At 42.4% G+C, this 27086-nt stretch overlaps 2 protein-coding genes across 2 annotated transcripts; one reads left to right on the forward strand and one right to left on the reverse strand.

Annotated features, from left to right (window-relative positions):
- Positions 1-12772: 12772 nt before the first annotated feature.
- msl2a (MSL complex subunit 2a) lies at positions 12773-18554 on the forward strand. The gene is made up of 3 exons (XM_034144422.1): positions 12773-13784; positions 14841-16252; positions 16628-18554. The coding sequence occupies exons 1-3, from the start codon at positions 13643-13645 to the stop codon at positions 16928-16930; spliced, it is 1857 nt and encodes a 618-aa protein (XP_034000313.1). The 5' UTR covers positions 12773-13642; the 3' UTR covers positions 16931-18554.
- A 348-nt stretch (positions 18555-18902) lies between these two features.
- LOC117493858 (tumor necrosis factor ligand superfamily member 10-like) lies at positions 18903-26088 on the reverse strand. The gene is made up of 6 exons (XM_034144424.1): positions 25838-26088; positions 23404-23544; positions 22931-22976; positions 22710-22817; positions 20451-20680; positions 18903-19810 (listed from the first exon to the last, which is right to left on the reverse strand). Exons 1-6 carry the CDS (start codon positions 25949-25951, stop codon positions 19601-19603), a joined length of 849 nt encoding a protein of 282 aa, XP_034000315.1. The 5' UTR covers positions 25952-26088; the 3' UTR covers positions 18903-19600.
- Between the last annotated feature and the right edge of the window lie 998 nt (positions 26089-27086).

The raw sequence follows: 27086 nt of genomic DNA on the forward strand, positions 1-27086 counted from the left end.
AGTGACTCCGAACCGCACAGTTAATATTAACGAACGCACCAGTAGGTAATGTAGCTGCTGAAGCTAGACCCTCATCCCGGAGCGGCAGAGCCTTATTATACATCGATGAGCAGAGCCGACAGGCAGGAAGACTCGAGCACACAGCTCGCGCTTCATTATATAAAAAAAGAACACCATGCGTGTCATGATTGCACACAGCTCGCGGCCGCAGATTACTCCGGGTCCCAGACCCCCCCTATACCCCAAAAATATTTTTATTGCAGATCTACATGAATCACACAAACGACCTATTTTGGATTCAAAACGGCGAATTTCGCCGAAAGGTGACAAGTTTGCATCCCTGCCCATCCCGTCCCAAAACCGTCCAGAATTTCAACTTCACCATTGACAGCCACACTCTATCTCCCCCCCTCACATCCGCAACCTCAGAGTCATCTTCAACAGTCAGCTCAAATTCAATCACCACATCAATCACATCACCAGGACCGCCTTTTTCCACCTCAAAAACATTGCCCGTCTCCGCCCATCACTCTCCTGCTGAAACCCTGATTCATGCATTCATCACATCACGACTCGACTACTGCAATAGCATCCTCTACGCGCAGGGGTGGGCATTTTACGGCCCGCGGGCCACATCCGGCCCGTTGGCCGGCCTTGGCCGTCCCGTGTGAGGTTGATCATAAATTATAACATAATGAAAAAAAACAGCAACCTTTTCAAAATAAAAGCAACACAGCTGTATTGCTTGCATGGCGTAAATACTTTTCTAACTGTGTTGCTTTTATTTTGAAAAGGGCGCTGCTGTTTTTTTAATTTATTTACGTAAACGCTTACGCCGTGAACAGCTACGAGTGATGCTGGCCGGCTAGTCCTCGAAATGTCCGCTAAGGGGAAAAAAAGAAAGATCGATACTGAATGCCGCGTTTTCAACAAGACATGGACCGCTAAGTATTTATTTACAGAAGTGAAAGGTAAAGCTGTGTGTTTAGTTTGTGGTGCGCAGGTCGCTGTGTTCAAGGAGTACAATTTGAGTCGCCACTATGCTACCAAACACGCAGATAAATACAAGAACCTGTCTGAGGAAGAGCGGGCAAAGGGGTCGGATGCTTTGCTAGCTAAGCTGCAAAGCCAACAACACATTTTCACAAAACATTCCACATCCAGAGATGCAGCTGTCAAGACGAGTTATGTCTTAAAAGTTAACCGTTTTCGGAGGGAGAGTTCATTAAGGAGTGTTTGTTGGACACTAATATGCCCGGAGAAAAAGGAGGCATTTGAGAAAGTGCCGCTCTCCCGACGCACTGTTACGAGGAGAATTGAGGACATCGCGGGAAATCTGGAGCTTCAGCTGCAGAACAGAGCGGTCAACTTTGACTTTTTTTCCTTGGCTTTGGATGAGAGCTGCGATGTACGTGACACTGCCCAGCTACTCATCTTCCTACGTGGGATAACTACAGACTTCAAAATCACGGAGGAGCTGGCAGCCATGCAGTCAATGAAAGGGACAACAACAGCGAGTGATTTGTTCACGGAGGTAAATGCATGTGTGTAAAAAAGTTGGGACTGAAATGGGACAAGCTGGCAGGCGTGACAACGGATGGTTGTCCAAATCTGACAGGGAAAAATGTTGGACTATTGAAGAGAATGCAGGATAAAGTGACAGAAATTAACCCTGAGCAGAAATAGGTATTTTTGCATTGTATTATACATCAGGAAGTGTTGTGTAAGTCAGTGTTAAAAATTAACCATGTTGTTGATGTTGTAACTAAAATAGTTAACTTCATCAGGGCAAGAGCATTGAATCACAGACAGTTTGTTGCACTTTTGGAGGAAAGTGAGACTGAACATCGTGACATACCCTACCATGCAGCTGTCAGGTGGCTCAGCCTGGGCAAAGTGCTGAAAAGAGTATGGGACCTGAGAGAAGAAATTCAAGACTTCTGTGTGAAGAAAGGAAACGACATCCCACAGCTTTCAGATGCAGACTGGAAGGCAGACCTTGGTTTTGCTGTAGATGTGACTGCACTAATGAGTGAACTAAATGTCAAACTGCAAGGCAAGGGCCTTTTTGTGCATGACATGTACAGTGCAGTGAAGGCTTTCATGAGAAAGCTGCAGCTTCTCTCAAGCCAAATGGAGGACAACATTCTCACGCACTTGCCTACACTGAAGGAAGCCACACCATCAGCTGATCACCTCCAGAGGTACTCATCCATGTTAGAAGCACTGCATGGTGAGTTTTCAAGGCGATTTAAAGACTTCAAAACAGTTGAGAATGAAATGAACATGATCTTTTCCCCATTTACATGCCATGTGAATGATGCACCCAGTGATGTTCAGCTTGAACTCATTGACCTGCAGTCTGACACACTTCTGTCAGAGCACTTTAGGTCAGTCTCACTGCCTGAGTTTGACTTTTCCCTGAAAGAGGAGAACTTTCCACACATCAGGAGACGTGCTCAGAAGATGATGGTCCTCTTTGGATCTACCTACATATGTGAACAGACATTCTCAGTGATGAAGTTCAACAAATCCAGATACAGATCCTCTATCCCTGATGATCACCTCTCAGCTGTCCTTCGCATATCCACCTCAGACATTGAACCAGATTTCCGTGCACTTGTTCAAGCCCAAGACAGACTGGATTTTTCTCACTGAACAAGTCAAATTAACTGAAAAACAAAAATCAAAAGCACTCATTTCTTTTTGTATAAAGCTGATTCATTTCTTATCTTTAACATACTGTAAAACACCTTTTCAGTATTGGTATATTGAGCAGAATTAAGTTCAACTTATTTTTGATTCGGCCCCCCAACACAGCTCGAGTTTCTGAAGTGGCCCCTTGTAAAAAATAATTGCCCACCCCTGCTCTACGGCATACCATCCAACCTCCTCAATAAACTCCAACATATCCAGAACTCTGCTGCCCGCCTCCTCACCCACACCCGCTCCCAAGACCACATCACTCCCGTCCTCCAGAACCTCCACTGGCTCCCCGTCCGTCAAAAAAATTGACTTCAAAGTCCTCCTGATTACTTACAAAACCCTCAACAATCAGGCCCCTACCTCACAGACCTGCTGCACCACCACACCCCTTCCCGCTGCCTCCGCTCATCAGAAGCCAACCTCCTATCCATCCCCACCCGCACCAATCACCGGACCTGGGGGGACAGAGCCTTCTCCGTCGCTGCCCCCTCCCTCTGGAACTCACTCCCACAACCCATCAGAGACTGCACTGACCTCACCACCTTAAAAAAACTCACCTCTTCAATCTGGCTTTTAATGTGTGATTGTTGTTGTATTGCTTGACTTTAACTTTAACTATATATATTTATTTGTTGTTCTTTTCTTTTCACTATATCTGTAAAGCGTCTTTGAGCACCTGTAAAAGCGCTAACAAAATAAATCTATTATTATTATTATTACATCAAGTGTGCAAGAAATAGCATATTCAATTAAATATAAATGTTCAAGGTACAGTGTGAAGACACTATACTGATTGGTGACAGCACAGTAGTGATCACAGTTTCTTGATTTCCTTGTTGCTTTCAGAACTTGAATGAATCGATAAATGCAATGCTAGCTTTGAGTTTTTTGAATGTCAGAGTTTGAAGTCAGTGATTTGGAACTCTTGATCACTATCAGCTGTCTGGAGTGTTTAACGGAACACAGGCATTCCCTCATTTGCATAATTCCATAACAGGGATTCTAGAACCTGTTGTAGAACATAGAGTGTCACAAAGGGCCCCTGGCTTTGATCTGAGAATGCATAGGAACCCTGGGAGACATAGGAAGCAACAGTTGTTAAGATATCTTTAGTCAGACAAGGTGCAAAGTGAGAGTCGAATACAAGAGGAACGATTTTTAGTTTTTTAGTCATCCTTAAGCGTCTACTCGCTGTCTGTGTTGAGAGCTGAATTGTTTCAACATTTGAGTTTATTTAAAGGAACAAATCTTGAAATTCTTGCTCTCATAGTTGTTATCTCCGATTTCTGGAAAATTGGGAACCCATTGGGTTATTGAAAAAGATATTCTCTTCTACATATTCACCCTTTCACGGATAAATATCTCAAAACCGAGATGGCCGACAGAACGCCAGTCAGACCTTTAAGAATTTTCCAATCCTTCTATGGAGAGCGACTCTTGCAGGTAAGAAAATGTTGGTGACATCAAGTAACAACTAAGGAAGGAAGGAGGAAGTTGTCCAAGTATTGTTTTATATCGGGAAGAAATTACGATTAATCCTATGTCCACAAACTTTGACATCATGCATCACTTGCTATATTTCAACTACAATTCATACTACTACTGCTACTGTTGTTGTTGCTGAAAAAACGTAATCTATAGTAACCTTTTTAGCTGTAAATCAATAGACTTATGTTATTAAGGACTGCAGATGGAAATTAGCAGTAAACTAACACACACGGACGACTGTTTTACAGACACACCAAAGTAAGAATTTCTTGAATAATCTGATGAAACAGTGTTGATATCTCCAATACATACAGGCAACCCTGAGCTGCACTAACATGGTGTTAACAAAGTAGTTAATAATATGGTTTTAAGATTAACAGAAAGAAAACAAAGGACATTGGTTTTGGCTCCCCATCTGACTCATTAAGTCCTTATTGTTATCCAAAAAGAAAAAAATCAAGCAGGTTATTTTATATAAATACTTCAGTGTAAGGTAGACCATCCGTTATCTTTTAAAGATCAAATTAATAAATCTGTAAAAGGACACAACATAGAATTATATTTTTCTTTTGGTCTCGTCCTACCATGTTCTGAACAATGAAGTGAATCCTAGATCAATTGTTAGTTAAAGGGTCTTGAACATATTATAAGTGAATGTTATATACGATTATGTTAAAAGTCTGTGCATATGTTTCTTTGCTTAAATTATGTCAATTTATTGCTGATCATATAATCATATCATTTTCCCAAACAGCAAGGCTCTCAGCCCTTTTTTGGCTGGTTGCGTGCGCCAATGTTTGCATCTGAACATAGAGATATAGTGCAGGGTCACAACAATGGAGATCATTTTGCCATGTCACCTAAATCCCTGCTGCAGCCTCTGGATCAAGTTCTTCACTCCGCTGAGGAGAAGCTCAAGAAGCCGAGCCTTGAGAAAGTCGCCTTGAGGGAGGAAATTGCAAAGTTGAAACTGAAGCAAGTCAGCACCTCTCAAGCCCTCAAGGAGCTAATGAGCCTTCAAACCCAGGCCAAGACGGAGAAGGAGGAGATGGTGGCCAAGATGAATGAGATGGAGGAGGACTTTAATAAGGGGAAGGCGAGCTTAACGACGGATCTGTCGGATGCTCAGTCACACATCAACCACCTGAAGGAAGAAAGTGCCCAGGCCAAGATGGAGAAGGAGGAGATGGAGGCCAAGATGAATGAGATGGAGGAGGACTTAAATAAAGAGAAGACAACATGGTCTGATCTGTGCTGCCAACGGCTGGAAGAAATGAGTGGCTTAAGGACGGAGCTGTCGGATGCTCAGTCACACATCGACCATCTGACGGAAGAAAATGCCCAGGCCAAGACGGAGAAGGATAACAGCACCTCTGAAGCCCTCAAGGAGCTAATGAACCTTCAGACCCAGGCCAAGACGGAGAAGGAGGAGATGGAGGAGGACTTTAATAAAGAGAAGACAACATGGTCTGATCTGTGCTGCCAACGGCTGGAAGAAATGAGTAGCTTAAGGACGGAGCTGTCGGATGCTCAGTCACTCATCGACCATCTGAAGGAAGAAAGTGCTAAGCTGACGATGAAGGATGACAGCACCTGTGAAGCCCTCAAGGAGCTAATGAACCTTCAGACCCAGACCAAGACAGAGAAGGAGGAGATGGAGGAGGACTTTAATAAGGGGAAGGCGAGCTTAAGGACGGATCTGTCGGATGCTCAGTCACACATCAACCACCTGAAGGAAGAAAGTGCCCAGGCCAAGACGGAGAAGGAGGAGATGGAGGCCAAGATGAATGAGATGGAGGAGGACTTAAATAAAGAGAAGACAACATGGTCTGATCTGTGCTGCCAACGGCTGGAAGAAATGAGTGGCTTAAGGACGGAGCTGTCGGATGCTCAGTCACACATCGACCATCTGACGGAAGAAAATGCCCAGGCCAAGACGGAGAAGGATAACAGCACCTCTGAAGCCCTCAAGGAGCTAATGAACCTTCAGACCCAGGCCAAGACGGAGAAGGAGGAGATGGAGGAGGACTTTAATAAAGAGAAGACAACATGGTCTGATCTGTGCTGCCAACGGCTGGAAGAAATGAGTAGCTTAAGGACGGAGCTGTCGGATGCTCAGTCACTCATCCACCATCTGAAGGAAGAAAGTGCTAAGCTGACGATGAAGGATGACAGCACCTGTGAAGCCCTCAAGGAGCTAATGAACCTTCAGACCCAGACCAAGACAGAGAAGGAGGAGATGGAGGAGGACTTTAATAAGGGGAAGGCGAGCTTAAGGACGGATCTGTCGGATGCTCAGTCACACATCAACCACCTGAAGGAAGAAAGTGCCCAGGCCAAGATGGAGAAGGAGGAGATGGAGGCCAAGATGAATGAGATGGAGGAGGACTTAAATAAAGAGAAGACAACATGGTCTGATCTGTGCTGCCAACGGCTGGAAGAAATGAGTGGCTTAAGGACGGAGCTGTCGGATGCTCAGTCACACATCGACCATCTGACGGAAGAAAATGCCCAGGCCAAGACGGAGAAGGATAACAGCACCTCTGAAGCCCTCAAGGAGCTAATGAACCTTCAGACCCAGGCCAAGACGGAGAAGGAGGAGATGGAGGAGGACTTTAATAAAGAGAAGACAACATGGTCTGATCTGTGGTGCCAACGGCTGGAAGAAATGAGTAGCTTAAGGACGGAGCTGTCGGATGCTCAGTCACTCATCCACCATCTGAAGGAAGAAAGTGCTAAGCTGACGATGAAGGATGACAGCACCTCTGAAGCCCTCAAGGAGCTAATGAACCTTCAGACCCAGACCAAGACAGAGAAGGAGGAGATGGAGGAGGACTTTAATAAGGGGAAGGCGAGCTTAAGGACGGATCTGTCGGATGCTCAGTCACACATCAACCACCTGAAGGAAGAAAGTGCCCAGGCCAAGACGGAGAAGGAGGAGATGGTGGCCAAGATGAATGAGACGGAGGAGGACTTAAATAAAGAGAAGACAACATGGTCTGATCTGTGCTGCCAACGGCTGGAAGAAATGAGTGGCTTAAGGACGGAGCTGTCGGATGCTCAGTCACACATCGACCATCTGACGGAAGAAAATGCCCAGGCCAAGACGGAGAAGGATAACAGCACCTCTGAAGCCCTCAAGGAGCTAATGAACCTTCAGACCCAGGCCAAGACGGAGAAGGAGGAGATGGAGGAGGACTTTAATAAAGAGAAGACAACATGGTCTGATCTGTGCTGCCAACGGCTGGAAGAAATGAGTAGCTTAAGGACGGAGCTGTCGGATGCTCAGTCACTCATCCACCATCTGAAGGAAGAAAGTGCTAAGCTGACGATGAAGGATGACAGCACCTCTGAAGCCCTCAAGGAGCTAATGAACCTTCAGACCCAGACCAAGACAGAGAAGGAGGAGATGGAGGAGGACTTTAATAAGGGGAAGGCGAGCTTAAGGACGGATCTGTCGGATGCTCAGTCACACATCAACCACCTGAAGGAAGAAAGTGCCCAGGCCAAGACGGAGAAGGAGGAGATGGTGGCCAAGATGAATGAGACGGAGGAGGACTTAAATAAAGAGAAGACAACATGGTCTGATCTGTGCTGCCAACGGCTGGAAGAAATGAGTGGCTTAAGGACGGAGCTGTCGGATGCTCAGTCACACATCGACCATCTGACGGAAGAAAATGCCCAGGCCAAGACGGAGAAGGATAACAGCACCTCTGAAGCCCTCAAGGAGCTAATGAACCTTCAGACCCAGGCCAAGACGGAGAAGGAGGAGATGGTGGAGGACTTTAATAAAGAGAAGACAACATGGTCTGATCTGTGGTGCCAACGGCTGGAAGAAATGAGTAGCTTAAGGACGGAGCTGTCGGATGCTCAGTCACTCATCCACCATCTGAAGGAAGAAAGTGCTAAGCTGACGATGAAGGATGACAGCACCTCTGAAGCCTCCGATGTTCTAATGGAGAAAGAGGCAAATATAAATGAGATGGAGGAGGATGGCTAAGCTAAGCTAATGTTGCAGTTTTAGCTCCGTCAAAAACAGGCATAAGTATTGAAGTCTTATGCAAATAAGTGTATCTCCTAAGATGTCAAGCAAATTCCCTCCTAAAAAAGAGCTGTTAAAAGCTAGGCTAGCGGTTTTATCCTACTTACCCCCTTTTGAAAACCAGGGCTTTTTTATCTCAAGACATTATAAGTATTACAGGAACAATTTCTTCGGAAACAGCAGCGATGTCTTGGGTGTGACAAGTTTTGATTGGTGATTTTTAAATGTGCTTATACTGTATAGGTTTTTGAGGTTTTGGCTGGTTCCACCTAATTCCAGAATGTATGCTAAACTTAGATAGTCTTGCAGTTCTAGCTCTGTCAAACACAGACATGAGTGTAAAATACATATTTTCATCTAACTCTTGGAGTAGAAGAAAATAAGTGGTGTTCTTATCTGATGCCATTATAAGCAGGAGGACACAATTGTTTTCCTGCTTTCCACATTTTTTTCCAGCGCCTCAGTTAGGGTTTAAACACCCTGATATCTTCCTTAAGATGACATCTGTCTTTCCACCTCACAGTTTTTAAAAGCACAGCCGATAGTGCTCTGTGAGTTTGATGACAAACCAAAATGTTGGACCACACTTTCACTGGCTAGCTGTATTCAGATTGCTATTCAGTTCATTTAAATCAGAAAGCAAAAAATATAATACATAAATGTTTTTTTCAGATGCTTAAAAAAAAGCCGGAAAATAAATGGAGACAATGGAAGAGACAACTTCACCTCAGGAGGCATCGAGCCACAGCTAGTACCTCCAGAGAGAACCTCATTCTAAGTAGTGGTTCATCTTAACCCATAATTACAAACTAATTGCTTGCTATTTCCTACATTACACCCATATTACACTTTTATTGCACCCATTTATTTTACCCATATTACTATCGCACCCAAATTACACTGTTACTACATCCATATTACACATAAGTACACCCATGTTACAATTGTTATTATACTCACATTACACTTTTATTGAACCCATATTACTACATATTGTACCCATATTACTACATATTGCACCCATATTACTGTTAATGCACCCATATTACACTTAATACACCCATATTACACTATTATTGCACCCATATTACACTATTAATACACCCATATTACACTATTAATACACCCATATTACACTATTATTACACCCATATTACACTATTATTACACCCATATTACTCTTTTATTACACTATTATTACACCTATATTACACTATTAATACACCCATATTACACTATTATTACACCCATATTACACTATTAATACACCCATATTACACTATTATTACACCCATATTACACTATTAATACACCCTTATTACACTATTAATACACCCATATTACACTATTATTACACCCATATAACACTGTTAATTCACCCATATTACACTATTATTACACCCATATTACACATATCAGATGTATCATTTGAATTTTGAATTTAAACGACACCCATTGCACGTCTGTCCATCCTGGGAGAGGGATCCTCCTCTGTTGCTCTTCCCAAGGTTTCTTCAATTTTCCCCCATTAACTGGGGGGAACTTTGGGAGTTTTTCCTTGTCCGATGTGAAGGTTTAGGGACAACGGGTGTCGTATTCTGTGCAAACTGTAAGGTTTAAATAGTTTTTATGGTATGTTTGGTAATTAAGAATAAATACACTCACTTATAAATCCTTCAAGGTATTTGTTCTTGTGTTACTGTTTCCATTTTTAACACTAAATAAAATGGCCTAATTGAAGAAAACCACTACTCTGAGAAAAAACATGTGTTTTGTTTCCTCTATTCTTGTCTTTTACAGATTACATTTTTTTTCAATGGTGGGAAAGAAGTTAGCAGCAGATCATTACAGACAGCTCAATTTATGACTGAACGGGTATAGCAGGGGCCAAAAACATGCATTTAAAAAGTTTTCAAGTAGAACATGTACAGCTTACCTCTGCACATGCACCTGGGAGATCAACAAATAACTAGGGAGACATGGGACAGTTGCAACACTTTTTGGGCTTTTCCCCAATAAGTAAAAAACCATTTACAATAGGATAGCCATTTTGCTATATTATTCATTATCAATATGTCAGCTACTGAAACAATGTATTTAAGATGATTTTATGAAATAAGTACAGGTTGGAAAATGTATTTTTTTTTTTAAACTCAACTGTTACAACTGTCCTTGTGTACAGGGACAGTTGTAGCACATGCCAGGCACGGTTGTAACATGTTAATAACGGTTACCTTTTTTCACACTACATGACAACAAATAGGGAAAGCTGTCAAATTCTAAGGCAACAAGATTTGAATGGGGTTTCACACATCCTCCAACAAACAATGAACAATGAACAGGATAACAGATAACACACACAGCATCATCCTCTGTGAAGGATTAAACTGTTCTCTGAGAGGTGCTTCGACCTTAATTATGTAGACCTACCTCCTTTGAGCTGAGACCATAGTATAAATCAGCTGCCTCCATCAGATAGTCTCTCAAAAGCATCTCCTGCTCTGTTGAGAACACCTTCTTTGGTGTCCAGTAGCCTACTCTTGGGGGTGTTTGTGATCCCTGACTCTCCAACCTCAGCCTCTTTGTATGGAACCGGTACAGGGTGACATGGCATATCCAGGGACTGTGCCACTTCCCTGAATGATTTGCCCTTCTCAACTTCATTTGAGGCCCTCTGCAGCAGAGCAAGTGGCACTCCCGTCTGTCTTCCTCTTTCTGACATTTGGCATACTGTAAACACACACACACACTTTAGGCCTACTGTACAGTATTTTATTCTGTTTATTTTTACAGGGACAATGCACACCAATCAACAATACAACTGTATGCTTGAATGAACAATTGATCATTCAAGCAAATGTGCCATCATTGTAAATGTGCCATGTTACAACCGTCCCGTTACAACCGTCCCAGGACCACCAGTCTTGCTTTCACCCCCTGTGAACCTGCCTGATTGCGAGCTTGACCCATATTTAGCTAGTTATATTTGTAGCTTACAAAACAGTGATTCTAATAAAGTGATTCCTAGACATTTGAACTCAAGACAGTATCCAAAAAATACATCATATAATTGTAGTTAATATTTTACCTCAGAAACACACTTTTGCTGATATCTTACGCGAGAAATTCAAACGTGGCTCCTTTTTTTCTCAGCGATTTTACCATCTATCTGCGCATGTGCAGAGTGAGTTTCATCACTCTAGCTTGTTTGTGATTGGAGATATTGAAGGTGTTACAACCGACCCGTGTTGCAACTGTACCTGGTCTCCCTACTCCTAAAATCAGCTCAGCCTTCAACTTGACCACACACTGTCACTAAAACAGGGATTCATTTCCCTTAATGATCCTTTCTAGACTTGAATCTCTACGATACACGGATTGTACACGGACCACCTTCGTCCTTATTGTTGAGCTGGACTGTATTATGTTTAAGGGGGTTACTATTGTGTCCAACCAATTCAAATACATGAGTGGGACAGAATATTATTATTGAAACAATTAATGAATTACACATATAAGTTATAGTTTTTGACAGTGTATAAAAACTGGATCATTATTCTTTGTTAAAGGTAGGGTAGGTAAGTTTGAGAAACCGGCTCGAGATCGCTAGAATTTGAAAATACACAACCGGAGAAAATCTGCCACTTCCTTATAGAGCCCCTCCTCCAACACACACGAACGCGCACATGACCAATGAGGGCACGAGATAAATGTGTGCACAGATGGAAGGCTGACAGGCAGGTAGGCCATCCAGTTATTTAGCCGGGCCGGCTAAAATGATTGGTCGTACTTTTTACAGTATTACGGCTTCCACAGATGACATTTTTTTAATGGATTTTTTGTCAAAGCACTTAAGATATTCATTGCTATCGGGATGTTAAGAGCATTCCATGGAATATAACAACAAGTGTATCTCGAGCCGGTTTCTCAAACTTACCTACCCTACCTTTAAGGTTGTATTTAATTAAAAAGTAGCAATATGTTTAACATGTAAGGCACTTGCGTGTCTAACTACCCAGAGAGAGTACATTTTTGCACAAAAAGACATTATTTGTATTCGTGAAGTAGGATACAATTAATTTATTATTTTCGGCCTTTCTTCTAAAACTGGCAAAAGTGTTGTACCGTGGACGTATCTGTATGTACATTCACCTGATCAAAGTTTAACTCGTGTTATATAATTTCTTCATACTGTTACTACATGTTTATAATTATGATTATTTATTTTATTTACTCTTATTATCCCTGTGTATATTTTCATGTGTAGCTTATCTATGTTTATTCTGTTATAATAACACCTGAATTTCCCTACGAGGATAAAAAAAGGTCCATCTTATTTTATTTATGTTTTCTTTTTATAATTCCAGACACTGTTCTCGCCCTCTTCTTCAATTAATGTTGTTGGTTGTTGATGACAGACAGTGAAGAAAGTGAATGAAGCAGCAGAGGCTGTGTACCCTCCGCTCCGTACACTACGGTAACCATGGCAACTAGGAGAAATCTCGCGTGATTATCATGTCTGTGGAGAGGGGCTGATGAGAGGCAAAGTGGCAAATCGAATGATTGATGCATTTGTAAAACGGATAGTTAGCTATGTTTCGATCGCTGCTCGCCAAGTATTATAGTAAAACGTATCAGAATTGCAAGATTCCAATTTATACCTTGCATTTCCCTCCTACGCCGGAGGCATAAGGCGGCCCTAGGGGGGGTTATTGATACGGTTACATTTTCGCTAGCTATTTTGGCTAGCCATGCTAACTCAAGCTGGTTAGCTTTGTTTACATCAAGTGCGCGCCTGGGATATGTTAGCTCATTGCTAACCAAACAAATGTGAGATATTAGGAGCAGCTCTCCGTTCATTTAGCTATCGACTGGAAGACAGCGTTGGATATTAAATGGGCTCTATGGCTATCATCTACCACCTCTCTTGTAAAACGTTTGGCTGAAGTCGTAAGCTAACTCGAGCTACATAATGCTAACCTTTTGATCATGGATCGTCTTATCTTTTGATTCAGTGTTAGCTGTAAGGCAGCTTCGGAGATAATGTGAGTAACTATAAGCTAGGGTCTTATTGGTCCTAATTATCAGGAACTGAAATAGTGATTAGGAAGGTCTCATTGGTGTATAGTAACTACTATTACCGGTGATGCTAACTTTAGCCAGTCGCCCGCCAAGCTAACTTGCGCGTTCAATGGTTCAGTGATAACCGCTTCAGCATGTTCGTTGTCTGTTGTTGTGTCTATTATTAATTCATGTGCCTGCATTGACTCACTGGAGTGGCTCATTGTTGCTCCACCAGACCAGTTTATATTTCCTCCATCCACCCTGAGACTTGGCTATCTTTAGTTCCGACTGGCTGGATTTTTTTGCCCAGGCCGTGCATCACCGAGGCTGCGGAGTACCGCTATGAACCCCGTTAATGCTACCGCTCTGTACGTGTCCGCCAGCCGGGCCGTGCTGCAGTGTGACCCACGGCAGCCTCACACCTTCGCGGATATGTACACGCTTCTCCCCTTCTTCCGACAGTCCCTCGCATGCCTTGTCTGTGGTAAGCATCCTGTAAATATCAGGGTATAATAGCAATGCATAACACTTTAAATAATGTTGTTTTGTGTCACCTCACTGCAAGATTATCCAATTGTTCGTGATGCAACATTTGTTTTTGTTCCTGAATTAAATCAGTGTTTCATAACCTTACTTTTCATATTGACTTTGTGTCCATGGGCGTGCGTGTGCTCGCAACAGTTGACACGATTTGTGGTGCTCACAATCGTGGTTTCCTTAGCAACCGAGCCTGAGCAGCAGTCATCTGTCCTGTTGTCATGATAGATGACTCCTCTGTTGTTGTGTCTGCTCTGCTGCAGAACCATGTGTTTCCTATTCATGCTTTATTTACTCCGCTTAGCTAGAGGAAAATCAACACTGGCACAGCTTGCATTTAGAGATGAGCGATAGTGACAGAATGATATACTAGTTCTGACCTCAGCCGATTATGTAATAGTGTTTCTGTCATGATTACTTCTGCTTGCATGCAGTATTTAACTAAACTACATGTTTGGTGAAAAACAATACATGATGTGAACATAATGATTATGTAGATTGGAGTCTACTTTGTTTATATCAATACACTGGGACAGATACATTCTGAAAAGAACATGCAAGAAACACAAACATTTAAGGTATATAAACCTAAAATCCCACATTAGGATCTTGGTATTACATTTATTAATTTCCTGTATTGGCTTGAAATGCACTAGTACTGAAAATGTATTTAGCATCTAATTTGGATTGTTGGTCATACATAACAAGCTATTTGAACAAGAACCTTAAGTTCTGGAAAAAATGTGAAATGACAATTCTAATGTTTTAAATACCAAATTGTTCGAAAAATAATTGTCAGATAATCATTACAATTGGTCAAACGTTTCTATAGAGGTATAGATAAATTCACCACCCTGCGGCATTAACAAAGGATTTTAAATGATGGTGAATGTTGATAACTACACTGACTGTAGTCCAGCTACTTAAATGTGCCATCGTTGCTTCACAGTGGTGCAAAGTGGATAAACACATGGATTAACATCTCGTCCTGTTTTTGTTTTAGGTAAATTGCTCCAGGATCCCATTTCCCCAACACATGCGGAGTGTCAGCATTTTGTCTGTTTGGGCTGTAAAGGCCAGAAGATGCAGTTAAGGACGCCGTGCAGCCGCTGTAAAGACTATTCCAGCTTCCATGAGAACAATCAGCTCTCTTTGCTGGTACAATGCTACAGGAAGCTCTGCCTCTATGTAACTCACTCGCCGTTGCTGCAATCGATCAGCACCCATCTGGGAGGCTCTCCAGAGGTTATGGCCTTGCTGGAGGAGGTGCTTATGTCACATGAGGAGGAGATGGAGACAGATGACCCGAGCCTAGCCCAGGAAGATGTGAATCCATCGGCCCCCGAGTCCCTCACCCCCACAGAAGCACCACCTGCTCCTGCAGAGCTCTCAGCTGTGCCCCAGAGCTCCTCCTCTGACCCTCCCCATTCAAATGGACCACAAGAATGCAATGGAGAAGTGCTGGAGGACCTGGATCCCTCTTCTCCTGAGCTGGAAGTATGCGAGCTGGTAGAGGAGCAGCCACAGGCAGGCCTATCTGTGTCCAATACTGGTTGTGGTGGTCTGGAACTGAATTTGACCACTGGACCTTTAGCCCCTACTCCAGGCACTGTGTGCTCACTCAGGGACGGGGAATCTAGCAGCAGGGAGCTGGAGGAGGGGGAGGTGTTGCTCCTCAGTGTGGAGGAGGTGTTACAGACTTTGGATCCCCTCCAGCCCGGTCGTGATTCTCCTCATACACAGCCAGAACATATGCACACTCACACACGCATCACAACGGACAGAGCACACGCTCAAATGTACATACAGCTGGACGCAGCTCACAATTACACACAGATTCAAACAGACAGGACTAACACAATGGCGAGTCATGGTGCTCACATACACGCATCCTCTTTTGTTCCCCCTCTGACCTCCAAGCCCCCGCCAGTCCGCCTTAAACGTAAGCGTTCTCGTTCAGAGAGTGACAGGGAAAAGGTGAAACCCCTTCCCATTGCCTCCATCCTACAGGGCCCCTCCTCACATTCAAACACTCCAGTCCCCTCTCAGACACTGTACTTGCAACCGCCTACACCCTCCCTAACTGTACAAGCACACTCATACTCGTCCCTTTCCAATGGTGCACCCCCTAAACCCAGCCGCCCTGCGCCAAATAACAATAAAGCTGCCAGGAAGCATGTCGATGCTGGCCCTAAAAAGCCCCATCCGAAGGCCCGCAGCGGTGGAGGCTCCAAAACCAAGGACGGAAACAAAGAGCAGAGGTTGATGTCCGGCTGCCATGTGCCCCCTGCTCCTGTTAGGCCTCCCTATAAGAAGCCAGTGGAGAAGAAGGGCTGTAAGTGTGGCAGGGCTACCCAGAATCCATCTGTGTTGACCTGCAGGGGGCAACGTTGTCCATGCTACTCAAACCGCAAGGTAAGAGTAATCTTTGTTTGGCCTATTTTTAATACTAATATTAATGGCATCATTATGTTATTGGGTGTAGATCTGTGTAAACTTTTATTTTATAAAACTATAATATTTGTTTTATATAAGTAGAAAATGGCACCTGAAAACCTGTCTTTATAATGTAATGTCACTGTTTTTACAAATATAGGTTTATTGCTCTACTGAAAAACACAATTTGAGAAAATGTGTCTTTTGCTCATTTATCATATGCACAACTGCTGTTCTTATTTAAACCTGACTACCTCCTCAAAATTGCGTGGGTTTAGATCAGTCATTTGGCAGCCTATCAGACACTGGTGGGATGAAAATAGACTAAACACTTTTTTTTATCACCTTTCTCAGGCATGCTTAGATTGTATCTGTCGAGGTTGCCAGAACTCCTACATGGCCAACGGGGAGAAGAAGCTGGAGGCCTTCGCCGTGCCGGAGAAAGCCTTGGAGCAGACGCGGCTCACGCTGGGCATCAACCTCACCAGCATCACGGCTGCAGCGGCACTCCGAAACCCGGCGACCACCAGCATCCGCACTAACACCCTCCTCAATGTCGCCACGGCAACAGGGACCCCTGTTACCACGGCCTTCCTGTCCCCCAGCCCCCCACAAGAGCCCACCTATGAGGACAGCCTGGAGCTGCTGATTGGATGAGAGGCTGGGACTCCAAAAATAAATGGCTCGATGCTGATTGAATGTGATGGCTGATCATTGTTTCTGTCAGACAACCTGTCCCCCCCCCCTTCCCCCTTCCTCAATCTAAGGCAGCTATGGGTCTGTCCTGTTCTGTAACCTGCTCTTCTTCTGTGTTGGAAAGTAGTAAGACTAGCATGGGTGTGCCAAAGCCTCCTGTATTGTGCCTGTGTGCCGGTGTGTATTGTTGCCTGTCTGTAGTTAATCACCTATACTCGGTTCCCAGGCTGTCCTGTACTCCAGAGGTGCTTTTTGTTCATAAACCACAGACATACTGTAAGAGGCAATAGGAACCCATAATACCAGGTTTTGTGTTTGTTAGTGTGTGCGCACCATAATATATTTCAGTGTGCGCAGCTGTGATGATACCTGCATCATCTCAGTCACCTGTCCAGTGCTTTCTCCCATGTGAGTATTACTCCATGTATGTTAAAGAAATGCATTACTGGTATCAGGATGGCCCTTACTAATCCCTAACCCCTGTGTGTGTTCACAGCGTAATGGTGAATGAATCTTGTGACTAATCTATGGAGAAGTTATGTCCCACACAAGTCTCTATGCCTTTTCTATCTCATTAACTCACTCAATCCAAGTACTGTCGGCCGATAATGAATTTGTCTTAATGAACTTGACTGATGCAGGCATTGTACACGCAGCGAGATAATGTCAAAGCACTTGGCTGGCTCCACGGTTTCTGTGCGTGTGAGAGAGTGTGTGTGTGTGAGTGTGTATGCGCCTGCTGAGATTTACTGTAATGTCAGTGCGGAGGCGGCTGGTGGGTTGAAAGCACTTAGTCTGATTGATCGGCCAAAATAAAACTGAAACCATTCTTGGTAACCATAGCAATAGGAGCATCAACAAGGAGCCTCCCAGCTCTGGTGCACACATGCAGTTGTTTACAGTATTGCCATTAATATAGACTATACCTGGCTATCTTCTAAACATATTACACCATTATGGATATGACGTGCGTGTGTGTTTAGATAAACTGAAGCCATAGATTGTCATTAACAAGACAAAGTATCCTCTGCGTGTGCATAAACCCACCCCCAGTTGTAGTGTCCCGACTGATTAGTGACCAACTCAGAAGCTATTTTTGATACCAAGTATTAGAGATTTGGTAACACTTGTCTTTTTTCGTGTTTTGGTTGAAGCACCTTGAAGCCCTCCTATAACTCGAGGCTGTGTTTTGTCTGTGTTTGTGTTTACTGTCTCAGCTGTAACTACAACATGTTTGTCAGTCCAGTCACGGCGACCAAAAAGAGACTGAAGGAGAGAGCGGGAGGACTCAGGCTGACCAAACTTACACCGTGGTCCTCAACTCATAGACCAGGAAGTAGCAGGAGGATGACAGTACGGTCAGAAATCTGATCCATCTTCCTGCGCGTGTGTATGTTTCAAAATGTATTTCTTTTGGGCATTACTTGAACCCTGATTAGTTTTTGGTATTGTTTTTTTTAATGTAAAAACTCTTGTTTGAGGAGTGACTCTTATTCTTGCTGAAACATTCACTGCCATAATATGGAAACATGTAATACAACATGAATTAAATGATAGTTTTTTACTTTTTCAGTATTGTGGCTTTTTTGTGCAGCGGGGACATTTATGGGGATTTGCTGTTCAGAGCTGCACATAATGATGGTGTCAAGAAAACACTCTTGAAACCATTTACGGTATTGAAGAGTCACATTAATCCTGCCAATGCAACATTTCTCCAATTTCTATTAGCCTGATAAATATGACAGTCTTCAATACTACAAATTATACGATTTCCCTTTAAAATCAACCCTAAAGTTGATATTTTCCTCACCTCTATAACATATATAAGCGTCTTTGAGCATTAGGAAAAGCGCTATAAAAATCCTATGTACTATATCACATACTCGTGTACAACAGAAATCTTCAAATTAGTAAAAAAACACCTGAAAAAAAGTAGCTTTAAATTGTAATCTTTATAGCAATCGTGTATCCAGCATTCAAAAATATATTGGTATCCCTTGGATATAAAGTGTCAATGCGTAAGAAAAAAAAAAACTCAGTCCATTGATATTAGATCAGTGCTTCTCTTTAAGGCCGCAGGACATCATGATCTGTGTCACATTTATAACAAGAAAATTAAACAAAAAAAGTAGTGTAAACCTGAAAATCTTGAGTCTTCTTTGGCATGTTTGAAGCTTAAGTGTCAATTCTTAAGTGAGGATGACAACTTGACCGTTTGACCTGCAGGCGAATTAGCTTTCTCAGTCCTCAAAAAGAAGTCAGCTTTGCCTCTATTGTCCTCCAAATCCCCTGTACTCTGGAAGCACTGCATAATCCATGTTTGCTCCGTCAGATGGTACATCCTGGAAAACAGAATTATTTACCAGCTCTGGCTTGGCTCTGCAGGAGTCAAAACACAGCTCTTCTTCTTTGCCGTTTTGGGCCACTGGAGCTCTGTCTGGTCATATCCTTGGTCCAGTAGACATCCTTTGCACTACTCAGAGTCCTTCCTTCTTCTCAAATCCTGAACCCTCGGCAGCTGCTCGTATCATAAAGCACACCCCTGACCATTGGGTCTCCTTCTGATGATGATTTCTAAATCAAGTCATCCCAGTCCCGGACACTTCGATCCGGGAGTTTTCCCCCCCCCCTTTATCCCACAAGGAAGGCCCCAAAGTAGCTCGCTCTCCCGTCCATCTCCATGGCGCTGGCGTTGCTAACGGTGATGAAGAGGCGGTCAGCGGGCTGAAGGAAGGCGGTACTGGCCTGATGCAGCGAGAAGAGACCGGGCTCCGGACCCCGAGGCCAGCAGGCGCTCCGGGACGACTTCATCAGCAGGATGGGCACCGTGTAGGAACTCATCTGTGGGTAAAATACTAAATCAAGATCACATTTCTCCTAAAAAGTACACTATCATAACCTTGTACACATCGTATGGTTGTATTGATGATTGCATGATATCTTTTTGATACCAGATACAATGGTGAGTTCAAATACACCCGAGACATTTTATGTTTGATTTAGTTAATTCTCTATTTCACTTTTTAAGTATTTGTATTTTAATGTTGAACACACTGCTTCTGGAACTAAATAATTTCCCAAATTGGGATCAATAAAGTACATCTATCTATCTATCATGACTCATAACAAAACCATGCACCACGTTAAATAGACAGGAGTGGATGTGGCTCAGAGTGAAATAGGCATCGACCAATCAGAAGGCCAGAGGTTTAATCCCCAGCCCCTGCAGTTAACATGTGGAAGTGTCCTTGTGCAAGCTAATAAACCCCAAATTGCTCCCTTATGCATGAAGTCAACGGCAGTGATGTGTATGCAAGTAGCTTTGGATGCAACTTAACTAGATGTGAAAAGTTGTTTCACAGTGGGATATTAGATCCATATATAAATCAAATTTGTTGTCAGGGGCCATTTGTTTGTGCTCTGAGCCCAACAGGATCTGTAGATGTTCTTCATGCCAATCGATTATTCAGCAGAGACGTACCTTCTTGTAGATGTACTGGACAAGCTGTGCTCCCTCCTCCTTGGCCTCCCCCTCTGTCTCCCCTGTGGAGGGCAGTCTGAAGTATGTCTGTCCGTAGATGTAGTAGAGGCCGGCTATGGGCACCAGCAGCTCCCCCCCCCTCAGCTCCATGTTCTGCAGGAAGGACAGACCTCTCCGTCCCTCCCACGCTCGGATTCGCTCTCCCAGGTACCCTCTGCTGCTCCGTGGGCCTGCAGCAGCACATAGGACATATTATGTTATTATAGTTTTCTTTAAATAGTTCTCTATCTGTGTTTTACAAGTCAAATTCCTCGTACGTGTCAACCTACCTGCTAATAAACCTCAGGGTTCATACACTTTTTCACCAAAGATTTTCAATGACTTTTCCATGACCTTTACCTAATTTTCCATGACCAAAATATTTACTCTTTCTCAGCGGTACCACTGAAAATGGTTTATTTTAACATGGAACAGGAAAATAAGGTCTGCATATGAAACATGTTGTGCCTATCTAAAACAAATCAAGTTGGCTTACTAGCTTCTACAGGATAAAGCAACTAAAATCTCTCACCAGCAAAATACCTCGTCAGTTAAATGCCATTTTACGTTTCATTACTATACAATACAGTATTTATTATCATTATAGTATTACTATTTCGGCGATTAGATCAAATATAAATTATATTTGATGCAACTTTAGTTTCATTTCCAAAACTTTGGGAAAAATATTGTTTTCCATAACTTTTCCAGGGCCTGGAATTAGCATTTTGAATTTCCATGACTTTTCCAGGTTTTTAATGACCGTAAGAACCCTGAAACCTGTTTCTGATTCTGATAACAACAAGAAAACACACACATCAATTAAGGCCATTCACTATGATGCAAGATAATTAGATAATAACGGAGTGTTATGGATAACGAGCAGTCAATTATTTTCAAATAAGAAACAAATGTTGAAAGAAATTCCCAGTGTGTAAATAATGCTCACAGATGTGCTCAAAGACCACCGGCTTTTTTAAATTAATTGACGACAGCCACATGTTTAAAAAACTAAAAAGGCAGAAACAGATTAAATCCAGCCACCCTGAGGAGTGTGTGTGTGTGTGTGTGTGTGTGTGTGTGTGTGTGTGTGTGTGTGTGTGTGTGTGTGTGTGTGTGTGTGTGTGTGTGTGTGTGTGTGTGTGTGTGTGTGTGTGTGTGTGTGTGTGTGTGTGTGTGTGTGTGTGTGTGTGTTTAACGAGAGAATGTGGGCCAACGTTCTTGTTTTATGACATTCAGATATTTATTTAGGATGTTGTTTTTTTTTTATATTGTCCTCAAATCCAGTAAACAAAAGCAGACAAGCTCAACACGATTTGAAAAATGCTTTGAAACCAAGTGAAACCAAACTAACTAACCTCTGCTGATGTAAATCTCTAATAAGAAGTGCTAATTTGCTTGTATTTAGGGACTTAAAGGTGGCGTAGGTAAGTTTGAGAAACCGGCTCGAGATCGCTAGAATTTGAAAATACACAACCGGAGAAAATCTGCCACTTCCTTACAGAGCCCCTCCTCCAACACACACGAACGCGCACATGACCAATGAGGGCACGAGATAAGTTTGTGCACAGATGGAAGGCTGACAGGCAGGTAGGCCATCCAGTTATTTTAGCCGGGCCGGCTCAAATGATTGGTCGTACTTTTTACAGTACTACAGCTTCCACAGATGACATTTTATTAATGGATATTTTGTCAAAGCACTTAAGATATTCATTGCTATCGGGATGTTAAGAGCATTCCATGGAATATAACAAAAAGTGTATCTCGAGCCGGTTTCTCAAACTTACCTACCCTACCTTTAAGTTATATAATTTCCCACACATTATTAGAGGTGCATGTTTCCAATAAACATTAATAATTGTTTTGGATAATAACTTTCTGAAAATGCTGTATACGTTTTTTGACAATCCGAGCAATTGGCAATCGGACTGGTCACGGAGACAACTATAGAACATTTTTGAAAAAGATAAGGCAGCTGCACATCTGCATGTCCTGACAAACATTTAGGTATGAAGACTTTACTGAATCCTGGGAAGCCTTGAAGCACATTCCTCACCTCTGGCCCTGGAAATATGTCAGTGAAGCAACACAGCACTTACTGCTGTTTGAGCATTGTGAAATTCTGTCGTGAAATTCAATAAGTTGTCCGTTATTCTTTCCAGGACTCTTACTTAGTATACACTCTGGATATCATTCCTGCACTACTTTTAAAGTCCTCACCATCTGCTGTTGAAGGCTCTGAGGACGAGAGGACACCCGTCACATGGGCCGCAACTTTAGGAAGAGGGACCCCCGAGCTCAGGAATGGCAACACTCCTGTTAGCTTATCTGTGAAACCAAAAATAGATAAGAAACACATACAAAACGTTTTTTTTGTGAAAAAAAAAAATAGTTTACTTCTATTAGTAGCAACTGATAGTCAATGGAGGCATTGTTCTCACTTGTCATGGCTGTAGATATCTCCTTCTGGAATCTGTCAGCCATCGTCTGAAAGAAAAACACCCAGAGAGACAGAAAGGAACGAGACGGGGGAAAGAGAGGGTGAGTAGGCGGCAGGTTACAAGCATCTTGACCTCTTCAGTTATTATGGATGTTAGCTATCTTTAGATCTTAATTGGCAATACCGGGGACCTCGTCACCCCCCTCTGGATCAACAAATATGTCATCAGTAATAGCGATACTCCCCTTAGGGTGATTTATAATGTGGAGTTGCATCATTATTCAAGTTAAAGGTCAAGTGATTAGTCAATTTTTCTTAAAATGCTGTAACATCTTGGACAGAATGTGCTGTGTGGACAGCCCTGGAAAAACGTTGCATCTGGTTTAACTAAATATGCTAAAAATAACTTTCTAACACATCTTGTTATCAGGGAAGATAAATTGAAGTTAGATAAAACATAAATAAATCAAAAACCTTCTCTATGCGGTAGTGGAGCTGTTGCAACACTTGCCAGCAGGGGTCGCTCTTCTTGTCCTCGGCTGAATCTTCGGCCTCTGAGCGCAGATTTGCGTTAATCAGACAGGAAACGCTACTGCGGGAGAAACTCTCTTGCATCTGAAAAGAAAAAACAACAACTTACCCATCATTACTTTCATTCTCGATAGTTGTTATTCTTGAGTAATTTATTAGTTAGTTTCTACCCTACACATGGAGATTCCAAAACAGAAAATCGAAATTACGTAACAATTAATCACATTTTTTATTAACTTATTGTTTCAATCCGCTTGTTTTTGAATAATTCATTGAGGCACAGTGCAAAATGTTATGTAGCTAATTTCTGCTAAGCTAAGTTTCATGTGGCTTTTTGCTTTGACTTTGTTTGCAACACATAAATATATAAAAAAAAAAAACACATTTTAAATCTTGTCCAATTAAAAAAACCTTTGCAAGAGAAATACAGTATAATCTACGGAGCCCCCTAGGGGACATGGAGAAGAAAAAATGTTTGGCGAGATCTCGAGATTTTCATTTATCAAGCCCCCAGGAAGTGCGCCGGACTCTGAGGAAAATATTCGTTGTGTCCAAACGGCGGTATTACAATTTCCGTATCAGTCCGTGACATCACTGGGCCCAGAAATACTTTTTCCCATTGACTAACATGGGGAAAGAGACGTCTGTAAATCAGCGGATACTTTTTTTTAAACTAATTAAACTACCCAGTATGAACTATTGTATAGCCCTTATTAGAATCATTAGGTCCTTAAAGTTGTAAAATGCACTAAAAGCCGAATCTAGATTTATTTTCTGTCTCCATTCATTCTAGTGAGCCGAGAGTGGGCGCTCGGGGGGCGGGGCTTAAGGGGCGAATGCTCTGTGAGCGCACATACGGGTTCTTCTGCTCTGACAGCTAGGCATGATGGGTAATCTGTGACGTTTAGCTCTCTCAAAAGTTGGGCCATTTTGTCCTCATGCGCCAATGAGCAGCTCTCATAGGAAAGAACGAGACCCCCGCCTCCGACGCTGTATCCAGTTCTTATTATACATCCATGCAATTGACTGGGGGGGCCAGGCTGGGGCCAGCTATTTTCTGAGGGGGGCACAATAAATGCAGGACGAAAAAGGCAAAGACAGTATAAAGTAATTGCGCATAAGAAAACAATGCAATACAGTTATTGGTATTTGTTTCAGTACACATATTTATTTCAGATACTTATAGTTACAGTTTTTACGCTCTAATGGGTCCGACTAGAATGACAAATAGCGTTAGTTCCGCCTATTCCGTCAGCCAATAAATCGTTTAATCATAAACTTTGAATTTTCTTTTCATTTTCAGGGGGGCCACAGGGGGGTCCAAAGTCAGTGTTAGGGGGGCACTGGCTCCCCCTGCCCCCCCCCCCCCCTAGAACCGCCCCTGCTTATGTGAAACCCGTGCCTATTGCCAAGCACTGATGTTATCTTTATATTTTAGGCCAAGCTCAAAGTAAAAATCGATGTCCCGCTCCATTGTTGTGGTTTCTGTGTTGCCAAACTGACCCGGAATTACATTGAGCTAAATGAAAAGTTTTGCGAGATCTCGCAAAGGGGTTTTGCGAGACCTCGCAAAACAATTCATATTTTATTTTTTTTAACCTATTTTTTTTTTCTTCTCCATGTCCCTTAGGGGGCTCCGTAATAATCTCTTGGTTGTTCAGCCAAAATACAAAGTGATGGTACAGGTGGATGACAATTAGCTAATTGACATGCAATTAGCTCTGAAGTGGTCACAGGTGATGTGGGCGTTTTTTAATAGCTTCTTAGCCAATCAGAGCTCAGCACCAGATCTATCAGCTCTTTCTATTTGTCATAATATCAGCTCAATTTTATGATATCTTACTTATGGGCGTAAACACCCCCATAATCCTTAGTAGTCTCATTTCCTGACATTGTCTTCTGTTATCTACTCTTGCAAATATCTGCCCTCTCATTGTCCAGCTTCATACAGTTATTGCATGCCAGTAAGCTGCTTTTTACCTCATATCACCCAGTTACACAACTTTAAAATATGAAGCCTGCGATGTTTAGTCCCTTAGATACAGGAAGTAGATCATTCAAATTGATGACCACTTCATGACATCATTTATTATGACAAGATTTTACTAAAACGTTCAATACTGTTTTACCAGGTTTGCATATTAGTCTTCGTACTATATGGTGAGTTGTCAGTGATACATTCAAAGTCACATTGCTATGCTATATGCGTAAGTGTGTCACTTGTTGGTATCACTGTTAAATTCATGGTAGATTATTATGAAGTGTATTTGGCCTCCGTAAACAAGTGTCAAATCTCCCCTCTACCCTGTAAAATGGCAGTCAGTTAGCTGTTATCATTATCATTTAGATAAAGGAGGAAGACAGGGTCCCTTCTTACCGTGCTCAGGACTTTGTTGAAGTAGACAAAACTGACCGAAACCGCGATGGTCTGCAGGAGGATCGCTGCGAGCAGGATGAGCCCCAGACTCTGGAGGGAAACAGAAACAGCCATATCTCAGCCTGAGTGTTGCACTAAAATCAGTTTCCGAGAGGCAAGAAAATACTTCCAGCAGCAAGGACAAGTCGGATCAGGCTCTGCTGCATTTCTGCTCTGGAGAGGGAGAGAGGGAGAGAGGGAGGGGCGGGGGAGGTTCGGAGGATTACAACAACCTCAAGATGTCACTGTTATTAGAATGAAATGAGCTGGGAGCTTAATGCTGCACATGCAACTTCATGTCACCTTCAAGTGCTCTTGGAAAAGTGGAAACTTGTTTAAAGTGCATGTATAACACAAACCTTTATTTTCTTCTTAAATGGTTGAGATATTTTACTTTGATTTTTGATTCACATGCCATTAATAATGAAAACCAGTATGACAGATAATTTATTTAGAACTAGTTTTGACCGTTTTCTCTCTGCAAGGTCCATTTATAAGTAAATAATCTGGAGTAATAAATCATATAAGATGCTATTTGCACCCGGGTGTCTATAGTCAACAATACTATTTGTACCTGGGTGTCTATAGTCAACAATGCTATTTACACCTGGGTGAAAATAGTCTACAATGCTATTTGCACCCGGGTGTCAATAGTCAACAATGCTATTTACACCCGGGTGTCAATAGTCAACAATGCTATTTACACCCGGGTGTCTATAGTCAACAATGCTATTTACACCCGGGTGAAAATAGTCAACAATGCTATTTTCATCCCGGGGTGTATACAGCATGCCAGAGAAACGTGCACAGAGGTATCCATAGTAGACCCGGGCATACATTTGATTATGTATGCCAATACATTTAGTTTTCCTATAGTTACAATGGAGTTATATGTATTCAGATTTCCACACTTCATAATTGAACATTAAGATGTAAAGTTCATTTCATTAGGCTTAAAATAATTACACAAAATATAGGCCTATACAAAATAGATACATGATCTAAAATGTTTACTGTAATTGATGTCTTGCATCTAATCGGAGCGATTTGTGATACATTGGGAATTTTCAAGCATATAGAAGTTTTACATTTATAGCAAATGTAAATGTGCTTTCTATCAAGTAGAACAAAAATAATTATTCTGAAGTTTCATCTTTAAAGTGTCAAATCCTTTGAGTTTTGTGTAGCAGATGCATAGACTGTATATATA

The sequence above is a fragment of the Trematomus bernacchii genome, unplaced genomic scaffold (assembly GCF_902827165.1).
Source record: "Trematomus bernacchii unplaced genomic scaffold, fTreBer1.1, whole genome shotgun sequence".
In the NCBI taxonomy this organism is placed as follows: domain Eukaryota; kingdom Metazoa; phylum Chordata; class Actinopteri; order Perciformes; family Nototheniidae; genus Trematomus; species Trematomus bernacchii.

Bases quoted from the DNA above. Each gene is read 5' to 3' on its own strand.
- msl2a (XM_034144422.1), top strand. From the start codon at position 13,643: ATGAACCCCGTTAATGCTACCGCTCTGTACGTGTCCGCCAGCCGGGCC. The intron at 13,785-14,840 runs GTAAGCATCCTG...TTTTTGTTTTAG, and splicing joins CCTCGCATGCCTTGTCTGTG to GTAAATTGCTCCAGGATCCC. The intron at 16,253-16,627 runs GTAAGAGTAATC...CACCTTTCTCAG, and splicing joins CATGCTACTCAAACCGCAAG to GCATGCTTAGATTGTATCTG.
- LOC117493858 (XM_034144424.1), bottom strand. From the start codon at position 25,951: ATGGCTGTTTCTGTTTCCCTCCAGAGTCTGGGGCTCATCCTGCTCGCA. The intron at 22,818-22,930 runs GTGAGAACAATG...TTGGTTTCACAG, and splicing joins GATATCTACAGCCATGACAA to ATAAGCTAACAGGAGTGTTG. The intron at 20,681-22,709 runs GTGAGGACTTTA...GTGCTGCTGCAG, and splicing joins AGAGCCTTCAACAGCAGATG to GCCCACGGAGCAGCAGAGGG.